Raw genomic sequence first — 13,287 nt, forward strand, 5'->3', positions numbered from 1 at the left:
AAGGCTCACAATAATTACCATCACAAAGCAACATGCATGTCAATACATGATTTCAGGTAAACACTGCAGATTTTCCCTTGGGAAACATTGGCATGGAAACATTACAGTAATTTTCCATCATAGAACTCCTCAACAATGTAGATTTCAGGGTAGAAGCATGCAATATATATTTTTTAAAATAACATTGCCCAGGAGATTGTCCCAGGGACTTAGAGACCCACGCTGCCCTTTTGAGGCCACTCTGTTTTCTGATACCACGTTCTCAGCCAAAGTTCCCTTCGATCAGTTGAGCTCATCCTGAGAAACAGCACAAGTTTTCTGTCTGATGATGTCCAAAAGGCGCCATCATTATACGCCACTCTTCACTTGTTCAGGGGAGAAGTGAGTAATTAGGATGTCCTTCTTTCATTGTGGCCATATCAACCAGTCATCTTCTTTAACTGTGGCCAAACCATTGAATTGGTCATTGACTAAGTTGGACCTATATTAAACTAAAATGATGGATTTTTAAGTTATTTTTTAATAGATAGATAAAAATTCTCAATGCTTTGAACTCATCTTCTTATTCTTAAAAAAAAAAAAATGTTTTGTTTTCTTTTGCTTTATCCCAAGCCCCAAAGTTCAATTAGGGCTAACTAACAGCAATTTAAATACATTTTCACTAAATAGCCGTGGCTTCTAGGCTTCTACCAGGGGCACTTCTAAAGTAAATCTTCCTTGGTTAACAGCTGTCAGCTGTCAATGTGCTAAAGGTAATTAAATTTGAAGAAAGATCTTTATGGCTCAGAAAAATAGATAAAAAGCTTTGGACTGGAAAGGTCTAAAGGTAATGCAGTTATTTCTCCCTCTGGTTTTTGAATTAGTGCGATATATTGATTATTTTCTAGTTATACAGATAAACAGGGGAGCTGCCATTGTTTGTTATTTGCAAGTAAAATTCAGTTGAGGCTATTTTCCCTGGTAAGGTAACACTCCTGGTTTCACTTCATTATAGATTAGGAAGAAAAAGGAAAAAGAAAAAAAAACGTATTTAAAAAAATTATCCAAACTAAATATATCATAGTTGGATGGGTGAAAAGGTGGTAGTTAGGGGCTGTGAAAACTCCAAATATAGGTCAGTTAGTAAGGGTTTAACAATGGAAATGGAAACCTCAATTCAAAGTGTCTAAGAAATGAGAGGAATTTTTGTTTTGAATTTTACGTAACAAAATTCAGTCATAAAGCAGTGCCAGGGTTAGTGTAGAGATTAAATGATTTCTTAAAGAACTCAGCTTGTTGTGGTTTTGTTTTTTCTAAATTCCTGCTTGCCATTTTTAGCTAGCAATCTTCTTGGTAGCTGAAACTGCTACAAGATAACATGCTCACATACCTATGTCTGAGATAGAAAAAGAAGCCACCTCTTTTTTGTGTCCCCTTTTAGGATCCAAGAAACCTTTTCCATATTGATTTTTTAGGATCCAAGAAACCTTTTCCATATTGATGCAGAAGGCTTCTCTTTAGATCTCATTGACCAGAACTGGTCACATTTTAACCGCTCACTGACTAGGAGATGGAACCACTCTAGTTGGCATAGGCCAGCTCTGCCAACAGAAAAGGAAAGAAAACAATATCTGTTAGATAAATGGACAGCAATGTCTCCTGCTGAAAGGAACACACATAGATCCTCTACTATGTGCTGGTGGAGTGGACCATCCTTTGAGATATGTTTTAATATAACCAGTTTATAGATGAGGGACATCAAAACTGGGAGAACTGAGGTAGCTTACCAGCAGAACTTGGTAGTAGAAAAGCTGGAATTTCAGCTCAGAGTTGTTGGACTCCAAATCTGTAATCTCTCCACAGTATCTCATTGTTGCCTATACATCATGACTCACATTCAGGTTCAGTTCCAGAGCTGCTATTTTGGGGTCTCACCATCATTGCATCTCAGTGCTCTTCTTTTCACTTCAGATTCATTCTTCCTCAGCCCTATCTACTTACTCTCAGAGTTTGATATAATCCATGAGAAGAATCGGAAATCTCTACCTGCAGATTTGATATTTCTAATTGGTTACCTGATTTTACATGTTCTTAGGACAGGTCTGCTTTATTTGAACTATCAATACTCAAGTAATCTCTCTACCAAAAAATTTTTGAAACCCCCCCAAAGAAGTAAAGGCATGCTAATTTATTTCTCCTGTGTTTAGTTTATAACTTTGATGGTAGGCGTATATATCTTTATTTACCCAAAGACCAGTGTCATATAAAAACATTTCTAACCCTTAATTTTAAGCGTTCCTCACATCAACTCTTCCTTTTCACTTCTAGTATGTCAGGATCTTGTCATCAGCACATCTGGGGCAGCATCTCGTAGTTTCCCTGTTTCACAAACTCCAAAGTTGTCCTGCACACTCAACAAAGTTACTTCTTTTGAAAATGATTTTTTTTATTGTTTTACTTTCTTTTTTTAAAATTTTTTTCTTTCTTAGATTTTATTTATTCATTTTTAGAGAGGAGAAAGAGGAGAGAGAGAGAGAGAAAGAGAGAGAGAGAGAGAGAGAGAGAGAGAGAAGGGGGGAGAAGCAGGAACCATCAACTCCCATATGTGCCTTGACCAGGCAAGCCCAGGGTTTTGAACCGGCGACCTCAGAGTTCCAGGTCGACGCTTTATCCACTGTGCCACCAGGCCTGTTTTACTTTCTTGCTCAAACAATTTGAAATTGTTCTACATATAAAAAAAAATAAAACGTTAAATATAAAACAGGAAATTTATTCCTCCATGTAAGGAATTTTTCTTCTTCATGCTGCTGGAAACTTGATGTCTTGCCCCAAGACGTAATAATAAACTGGTTAGAATTATGTTAAAGAAGAAGAAGTAAGCATTTCGAGTATAAAATAGTCCTGCCATGATGTACTGAGTCCAACAATAAAACATTAAGACATAGTAGGAAGACATAAACAGTGCCATTATTTATTTGTTTGTTTGGTGGGCTTTTTTGTTGTTCAGTTTGCTAACTTACCATGCTTTTTTGGTTAATCTGTTTTAACTAGTCTTGAGCAGATGATAGCCAGGAATAAAACTGAGTTGAGAGTTTTGCAAAATGTGAATAATTTTGTAATCAAATATCATCATCACACAGTTTAAAATTGCATTTGTTGATTTTTGTTTTATTCCAAAGACAGTAAATAAAAATATTCACAGACACAAATCTATTTTAACATTAATTTACAATTGTAGGAGAAAAATGTAACTTTTCTTTTTTGGTAAATATTTCTGGAAGATAATTTTCTTTAAAATGAAAGCCGTACAACTAAGATACTATGTTTTCACTGTGTTGTTCACTATTTCAGAGCTTCGAGAAACCAAGACCTCTGAATACTTTAGCCTTTCCCAGCACCCTTTGGATTATAGGATATTATTAATGGATGAAGATCAGGACCGGATATATGTGGGCAGCAAAGACCACATCCTTTCCTTGAATATTAACAATTTAAGTCAAGAAGCTTTGAGTGTAAGTGTATTACTTTGATGAGGGAAATGTTGACTGCCTAGGTGTTTTTTACTTTAAAAATTTCAAATACAATAAAAAAGTTATGTATTTCATTAGAACAATAGAAAATATTGGCTGCATGTTAATAAATAATTGGAAGTTAGTACTTATTTAATGGACTGAAAATATAATAAATTTAATCCTCTTTGTCTAATTTTATAGTTTTTAACAATATAAAACCTGAAGCTAAATGAGAGAGTACTTTCTGTTAGAAAGAGGAAAAAGAAAAAGAGAGTATAGCATGAAAAAGTGGTCAGATCAAAGGAAGACCTAATTTTTCATTTATATATTTTCCAAAAGGCCTTAGAACACAGTTATGAAATGCACTCTTCTTTGAACAAGCATGGCCCATATTTACTATTCTGTTTTACAACAAGGAAATGAATGGAGCATCACTGAAGTAAAGAAGTAAAAGTAGATTAATTCTAAGTTTATTACAGCAAGGAGATTTCTGAAATTGTTATTTTAACAGTGGGCAATGAACAATTAAAAAAATAATCGTCACCACTAGACCTGACCCAAGGCTCAATGACTTGGAATTCTAGTACAATTTTTCAGAGCAGGAATCTCTGTTTTTTTCCAACTTATTTTAACTGTTGATGTACTTAGGGGCCTATTTTAAGTAAATCTACCAGTCTGGCTGTGTGCTTTACCCAAAATAATATTGAATTGAGATTCCAATGTAAATGTAATTTCATTGTGCTACAAGCAGTTGGCAAAAGTGTACTATAAATCAAAAAGAGAGAAAAATACATTATATTGTGCACATTAATAATGACTTCATTTTAATATTACGCTATTAGTAAATAGACACATATTGAAAGGCTTTGTTAAAAGAAAAAAAAGTGATGCAAGGAATAAAAAAACAAGTTTTAGAATAAAAAAATAAGGTTTTTATTATTTTAAGTTCATAAAATGAAAGATAGAATTTTGAAATATAAATCTAGAGATACCTTAAGGAGCTCTGTTAGCATAAAGTAAAGGAAGAGGATGGTGAGATTTATACAATCTTTCTTTTCCTCTCTGAGCAGGTTTTCTGGCCAGCATCTACAATCAAAGTCGAAGAGTGCAAAATGGCTGGCAAAGATCCCACAGTGAGTGCTTTAAAAAAAAACCCACATTTAAATATTTGGTCTTCGAATCCATGTACCTTGAGTGCAGCCAAGAGTGAAGCAACGGGCGTTGGTGTTTTAAATCCTCTGCTGGACATATGGTAAAAAAAAAATGTCAACACAAAAGGATTGGAACTCTTAAACACTGTAATTTAGGAATTCCTGACTGGGTAAAAATTTACTGACTTGCTTTCATTATTGCACCCTGACACTTTTCGTGATGGATTTCAGTAATAACCCCCTTCCAACTGGACCCAACCTGTGGAATTCTCAGCAGGCTGCTGAAATAATGATAATGCAGGAATCTGGATCAACTCCCGGATACCATGTGGGCTTTTCCAAAGAAAGATTCTCAGTGCAAGGGTTGTGGCTCGCGGCACATTCCAGAGGCATAAATCACCAGTGATGACTGGTATCTTTGTTAATTAAAAATAACTGTAAAAACAAAAAAATCGAGGCAGGTATAAATATCAATAAATTTTCAGTGTGCAATACTTGTATAAATTGTGTTACTTTAGGTAGGATTCCATATCAAGTCAAGGAATACATCTGTATTGATTTTTACTAATGACTTGCTGAAACTGACAGATTATTCTTGAATGTTATAAAAGAAAATACACGGAGCAGATTTTTAATGCTTGTTATTTAATGTTTATAATGAAGCAGAAGGTCATTCCACCTTCTTATCTCAAATCTTGAGAAGTAACATAATGGATCCAAATATCCAAATCATTCACTCTTATTTTTTATTGACTTTAGAGGGAGCGAGAAAGGGTGAGTAAGAGAGATTGAGAGATCGTTTGTTCCTTATTTACGCACTCATTGGTTGACTTATGTGCCCTGACTGGGGATCAAATTTACAACCTTGGCTTATTGGACGACACTAACCAACTCATTTGCCCTGCCGGAGCAAAACCACCCACTCTTACATAAATAATTTGGTAAAGAAGTTTCTTCATTCATTCATTCTTTTAATCATCCTTCAACAATTAATTAAATACCTATTGTGTGTCTGGCATAGTGTTAATTGCTATAGATACAATTTTTTGTCATAATAGATATATTTGGCTCTTATTAACTTTATTATCTTGTTGGAGAAGTCAACATTAATGAAAAAAACATAGAAATACATACTAATACAGGTATGAAATTGAAATATGGTGGTTTGGTAGCAAAATTAGGAATTGTACATACATGCCAACTTAGTGTTGACTAAACACTTATCATTGTAAGTGTAGAGGTAATAAATGCTGATTTCAAAAGAGAAGGCTGTGTGCCGAGCCTTGGTCGTATTTCAGAGGTTCACCATAAGGTTTAAAAAAAGAAAAGACTAATCTGTATGGAAGTAGCAAGTGTGGAAATGAAACTTATTTTCATTGACTCTTAAGAGTTTAAGATTCCAGGTTTAAGATTCTGAAAAGATCAGGCTTAATGTAGATCCATGGAAGAGTCTGGAATGTTTAATTTTCAGGTCTCACTGGAGGGTGTTCTTGGCGAGAGAGCTCCCCAGGAGTGAGTCAGCAATGAATCTCACATTTTCAGTTTCATAAATCACTTTATAAAGAAATGTAGAAATGGACAGAATGAGCTTACAGTAACATATTTGCTGCCCATAAGATCTTGGGGACCACTCTCTAGAAGGAAATATACAGAAATATATGGAAAAACATTGAAAGACTATTACAATTGCCTTCTAGGGAATGAGTAGCAGAAGGAAGTACAATTTTGTGGGCTACACTTGTTTGTCCCCCAAAGCTGTTATTTCAATAATTGCACATGAATGAAATTATTTTCTTTCATTCTCTAGTGTAGAGACTTTTCACTGATGTATATCTGATCATGACTTACTTTCTGCCACAATAATTACCTGTGGCTATAATTCCTGGATTTAATTGTCCTTTGTTCAAAAAGATTTTTTTTTTCCATTTATACAAACTGCCACAGGCAGGGTATGTAGAACTTGGATACCTTTGCACAGTCTCATTCCAAAACTTGCTGTTGATTTTCTGAAGAATCTTAGCCAAGACATTATATTTCTTTCTCCCTTAGAAATGCTCTGTCACTTGCTTTCTTATAATTAAAAGGTATTAGATAAAATCTTCAAAACATACTTATGTTTTCCCATAGTTTTTTCATACTGTAATATCATGCATAGATTTCTTTAAATTCTGCTATACCACCAATTACACTGCTGACAAAAATTAGGGGATCAGGGAACGTGCAGATAATTCTGTACTTTCAGCCTTTTGTACAGTGCATTCTCACCAATGAAATAAAAGTTGGTTTTGCATCTCATTTGCATAATCAAACAACTTTCTTTGACTTTTTGTTTGCTTTTCTGATGTTCTTATTTAATTAAAAAAATACTGCTTCCAAAAAAAAAAAAATACTGCTTCCTTTTTTCATTGCTTCATACTCATTTTGAAATATCCCCTAATTTTTGTGAGCAGTGTAGTATAAACAATATAAGTAACTGGTAGAGGGGTCTGTTCTTACAGTCAAAATTATTGGGTCCTGGAGAATAACAAACAGATGAACTCTTTCAAATACATGTTCTGCCTATGCAACAGGGGAGGGTATTTGACAAATCCATCTCATTTTGTACATGCGAGACACTTACTGAGAAGAGTCCTTCAATCAGGCCACAAGAAAAAGGCCAGTGATAGAAAAATGATGGTAAATAGGCCTTTAGAAGCTCTACAGAGCAACATATTTTTATTATAATTTTCAGTGAAACCAAATATTAAAGAATTTTTAAACTCTGATGGAATAAATACTATCTGATTGCTTCATATTTCATTATTTAAGATGTGAGAATTGAATATTTTAATTGACATGAATCGGGAATTGTGAAGAATCCAGGTGAATGAAGATGGAGTCCCTACTCTTAGTCTTAACAACATAATACACGATAATTATCAAATAATAATTGCAAAAATTTTAGAATGGGCCATTTTTCTATGTGCCTTATTTTAATCCTCATACGAGTGCCTTAAGATGCACATTATTGTCATTATATACATTTTCAAGATAAAAAAAAACCCTGCAATACAAAAAGAATGAGGAACTTACCAAAAGTTGCACTACTAGCATGTAGGAGGCCACTGTCTGACTCAGGCACACACGCCCCTAGTCCTGCACCCTGAGCCAGTGAAACATGCCGCCCACTAGGAGGGGTATGCCAGGGATATGCTCAGAGGACAAATGAAAATACACTGTAGCTGCGCTATTGAGGAGAGGCTCAACAGTCGTGACGGCAACTGTGTTGTCTTATGATAACAGGTCCCCTCATTTTATTAGGATGACATTGATACCTTTTACCTCTTCAGCCTTTGGTACATGCTACATGTAATTCTCCTCTTCTTTAGTTACCTTGCCGTATTTCTTAGCCTGGGAATCATCTACTCATCCTTTCAAAAAATAGTAAGGATGTCACATCTCTGGAAAGCTTCTCTCCCCACCTGGGACTGGGCTAGCTGCCCCTCCCAATGAAACACTAGCCCCCCCCCCTTTATTTTTTTACTGCATCTTTAACTTTAATTCTCCCTTCATCATTGGAAATATCTTGTAATAGTGTGATTATCTCCAGGGCTCATATCTGGATCTAGCTACTTTATAAAATTTAAACAAGGTCTGAGAAATTAGAGACGGCAGCCAGCAAGCCTGGGAATTTGTTCCAAGTGGCTGTTAGAGAGTGGCGGTTCCGCACAGTGAAGGGCGGGCTTATCGATGGCCTGGGGTCAGTCATGTCTGCTAGAAGTGATTTTGCACATATTTTACAAGTACATTTTAATTAAAATGAAAACCTTTTGCTTTTTGGTATTATATTAATCATCTACTAAGCAAAATAAACTAATAACAATTAAAATTCATGCTGCTGTAACAATTGAAAGGAAAATAGAACCCTGAATCAAGCACTCATTTATTCCTAGAGATGTTTTACTTATATCAATCTTTAAAGTTATTAAAGCAATTATTAGAAAATAATTTAATATAATTTAAAATTTGACCCCAGATAATAATATACAGCTCACAAAAATTGGAGTATATTTTATTGCTTCATATTCATTTTGAAATGTCCTCTAATTTTTGTGAGCAGTACATGTCATAATGCTACAATTACATACTGTTTGTAAAGAAAATAAATGATCATGATGGGAAAATAGTTAATTTTCTGCCTTTGCTAAAGAGAGTATAACTTATCTCCCATTTCTCTTTCTGCCCCAATGTATTCACATTCTTACATGCTCCATTTATTTCTAAATGTTAGTATTTCACTCATATTCTAAATAAAGTGAGCTTAAGCAATAGCACCACCTGTCAAACATATCCAATGAGATGGGGCATAATGATTTTACTAAGTAATCTGTAAGAGTTTCTTGTGAATTAAGCAGGATTATATGTATTTAGACTTAAATGCATTACACGTACACAATGTCAAACTTGATTTATTAATTATATAATATCCTTTTCCCTATTTCTGTGACCAGAGCATCCATCCTAAACTACTGGAAAATATATTTTCTTTAGTAATACAGTTACCAAAATACTTTGATTTATTCCCCAGAACAAAGAAGTGTAGGTGGGAAAAGAGAAGGTATTTTTTCCACTGCATAGTACAGAGTGACACCCCTTTCCAAACCTTTACATCCTGTTCAGCTTCCTCAATCTCTTCTTTGCTTCTGTAGCACATTTTGAAAAGTATAACCCTGTGATAGCATCTGCAGAGCCTGATATCTGAAGTCCTCCTTTCTTTGAAAGCAAGAATTAAATCTCTTCATTCCCGTGTTGCTAGCACCATGCACAATACTTGCACTGAGTTTATAAACATTTGCTGAATGAAACTGATAGAATTGCAATGGCCTCGCTCACAAATAATGTGGACAGAAACCAAAGCAATGTAATGGAAATGGGAAGGACCTAGATTTTCAATAATTAACTGATTTGTTTTTCCTTTTGTGTTTTCTCTGGGGAAGTTGGGAGAGGTACACTAAATTTATCAGATGGCATGGGGGTCTGTCTCACATGTAATCAGCACCTTCCTATAGAAAAGCTAAATGGCGGGGGCGGGGGGTAGCCATGGTTCAAAACCCAGCTCAGTTATTCACTGAACCTAGAGCAAAGAGGTATTTAACCTCTTCGAATTCAATTTCCTCCTCACTAAAATGAGACTAATACTTTAATTGAAACATTGTTGTGAAGATTAAAAAACAATTAACATCAAAGGAAGAGCTCTGTAAACATTAATAACAGTTATAAAAACTCCATTCTAATAACTATAGATTCCTAAAATAATGACAAGTTATTTGGTTAAAATTACAAGATGAGTTAGACACATCTGTGTTTGAAAATTCCCTTTGCCTTTTTCTAACTATGTGGATTCAGGCAAGTTAATTTAAAAAGCCCTCAACTTTATTGGTCTAAAACGGATTGAACTGTAAAAAAAATTAAGTGAATGTTAAGTGCTTAAGTACCATATTATATGCAAAATAAATGTGAGCTATAAAAGTAAAATAATCAAACCTCCTGGGAAGTAGAAGATAAATATATAAAATGATTGTTCTAATGTCTAGCACATAACAAATTCTCAACAAATATTAGCCATAATAAACAGATTGTATATAGATATGGAAAACAAAATAAGTATAAACTGTATTTGAAATATAAAAAAGATACCAGTGACTTTTTTTATTAGAATCAGTAATTTATGATTGTAAGTGGTCTACAAAACTCATATGGACACAGAGATAACCTATTATTAATAGAGTTTGGTTGGATTCATGTCTTATAGAAAAATAGTATATACAGAATCCCAGAGTGACTAAACTTAAATGAGAAAAAAATAAACACCAGTCTCATTGTTCACAGATACCCTTAGCATAGACATATTATATACACATCGTACTTCATCTGTGCTTTTTTTTCTCCAGAGAAACACATTTTCATCTGCAGTCAACTTCTAAAAACCTCTATAAACAGGTGTCAAGATACAAATGACATTATATATTTAACAAAAATTCATAATGTCTTAAAATAAAAATAAAGTTTATAGTCTGCTCTGTAAGGTTTAATTTTGTTAACAGCAGAGTTAATGATTGATTATTTGATCATAAAAACCTATAATAGAAATATGTATAAAATTAATACTGAAAATAAACAGATTTACTGTCAAGTAATAATGAATATGAAAGGAGAAAATGATGGGAAAATAAAAAATAATTGACTTTAAATATAACTTCTTTTTTAGTAAAGTTTGTATTTTTACTTTTCCCATAATGTAAATAATTGCATGTGCATTATAAAAATGGTAAAATACATGATACCGGCCCTGGCCAGATGGCTCAGTGGTAGAGTGTTGGCCCAGCATGTGGATGTCCTGGGTTTGATTCCGGGCCAGGGCACACAGAAGAAGCGACCATCTGCTTCTCTACCCCTTTTCTACCTCCCCTTCTCTCTCTCTCTCTCTCTCTCTCTCTCTCTCTTCCCTTCCTGCAGCCATGGCTCGACAGCAGGTTTGGGCGCATCAGCCCTGGGCACTGAGGATGGCTCTGTGGAGAGTTCTGCCTCAGGTGCTAAAAATAGCTTGGTTGTGAATATGGCCCCAGATGGGGATTACTGTGTGGATCCTAGTTGGGGCTTATGCCTGAAGGAGTCTTTCTCTCTATTTCTCTTCCTGTCACTTTGAAAAAAAAGAAAAAAAAAATTAAAATACATGATACCTAGTAGAGGGGAAAAACCACCTATGGTCTCTGACCATACCTGGGAAAATCAGGTATGTTTTTATTAAAAAGGGTGTGTTTGATTTGTATCATTATTTTTAATAACGTTCTTTGAGAGAAAACCGACTTTGTGAGGGGAATAGCAATCTTGGGCTCAATTTGTAGTCAGCAAAGGACAGTGAGCCGACTAAATGCAGAACATGCAATGATTAGTCACAGAGATCAGCATTTGGTGATGGCCATATTTATGGACTTCTGCAAGATCATAGTCAATAATACAATAAATTACAAAAAATACCAAAAAAATTACAATAATAATTTTTCATTTCATTGAGTGAATAAGTGGTTGGACTGGAAGCAGCAAAGAAAGGAGATTTTGGAGGAGAAGAAAGTGTTTACAGATAATAATTACATCATTTTTCATAGAAAGCCACAATGCTGGCATTTTCTTTAAGGTTTGTTTTATGACCAGTTGTAAAGGCCAATAGTGTTTGCCATTATGTACTTATGAGATGTATAGACAAAATTTCTTTTAATACATGTATGTGTGCATATGATGGTTTGAAGAAAATGTAAGGAAACAATTTGGTGATATTTACAGTTTTTGAACTTGCTGAGGTAAAAAATAAGTTTATAAAATGTCAGAATATAAAAACTTATACAGCATATGGAATGAGACGTATTTTATTCATTATCTAAGTTGGACTACTTTCCTTCTGAAATAAAGCAATGGTTATAAACTATGCTGTTCTTTAATATGTTTTAATAACCTAATAATCCAGTAACCTAATAACCTAAAGAAAGAACAGGAAGAAAAATGTACAGCAACCTTTCATAGTAACACTTAGAAATGGCAGTAAAACTCGCTGGGTTACCAACCGCTCGCTTACTCTCCTGTACCCTTTCAGCATGGCTGTGGAAACTTCGTCCGTGTGATCCAGGCTTTCAACCGCACACATCTGTACGTCTGCGGCAGCGGTGCGTTCAGCCCTGTCTGTACTTATTTGAACAGAGGGAGGAGATCAGAGGTAAGTATAACATTTTCCTCATTCTTTGATGAGTGTCAACAATTACTTCAAACTGTATTTTAGAAAACAACTTGGAATATCATCAATAGTCATAAAGTTTCAAGCCCTGCAAACACTAAACATATTACATTTTGTTTATGTCCATCTGGTTACTTAAAACACAGCCTTCGGCTCAACCATGTATGTCATTATGAAGGGAAACCTACAGAAGATAAACAGGGGCATGGTTTCACAATTACTAGGGTTTAAGATAATATCTACTGCAAGTTATAGAAATATTGTACTGCATATTCATGTTCTCAAAGCTATTTTAAATAATTTCTTATTTATGCATCAAATTTGGTAAACTTTTATGAGATACACAACTGTAAAAGATGTATAAAGCAGGATGCCAGTTCCTGCTGATGAGAACTTTAATTAATAAATCATACTTCTATTTTAAAGTAACATTGGGCTACACAAGGCTATTCTAGCCTTATTCTTACAGGTGTTAAAATGATTTAGGGTTCTGCCTGACCAGGCAGTGGCACAGTGGATAGAGTGGCAGACTGGTACACGGAGGACCCAGGTTCGAAACCCCAGGGTCGCCAGCTTGAGTGCGAGCTCATCTGGTTTGAGCAAGGCTCACCAGCTTGAGCCCAAGGTCACTGGCTTGAGCAAGGGGTCAATCTGTTGTAGCCCCCCGGTTAAGGCACATATGAGAAAGCAATCAATGAACAACTGAGGTGCTGCAATGAAGAATTGATGCTTCTTATCTCTCTCCCTTCCGGTCTGTCCCTATCTGTCCCTCTCTCTGTCTCTCTGTGCCCCTGTCACACACAAAAAAATGAATTAGGGTTCTGTGAATAAAAGGATCTTCTAAGACTAAATACATAGGGATTTATAGCTATACACATAC

The 13,287-nt window shown here is 34.9% G+C and overlaps 1 protein-coding gene across 1 annotated transcript in view; it reads left to right on the forward strand.

The window, feature by feature from the left end:
- Window positions 1–13,287, forward strand: part of SEMA3C (semaphorin 3C) — a 198,173-nt gene that overhangs the window by 87,406 nt on the left and 97,480 nt on the right. Inside the window, exons 3-5 of the mRNA XM_066239185.1 lie at window positions 3,331–3,491; window positions 4,562–4,624; window positions 12,270–12,389. Coding sequence (XP_066095282.1) covers window positions 3,331–3,491; window positions 4,562–4,624; window positions 12,270–12,389 — 344 coding nt within the window. The remainder of the gene's footprint in view (window positions 1–3,330; window positions 3,492–4,561; window positions 4,625–12,269; window positions 12,390–13,287) is intronic.

This window comes from Saccopteryx bilineata, chromosome 7, assembly GCF_036850765.1.
Source record: "Saccopteryx bilineata isolate mSacBil1 chromosome 7, mSacBil1_pri_phased_curated, whole genome shotgun sequence".
In the NCBI taxonomy this organism is placed as follows: Eukaryota; Metazoa; Chordata; class Mammalia; order Chiroptera; family Emballonuridae; genus Saccopteryx; species Saccopteryx bilineata.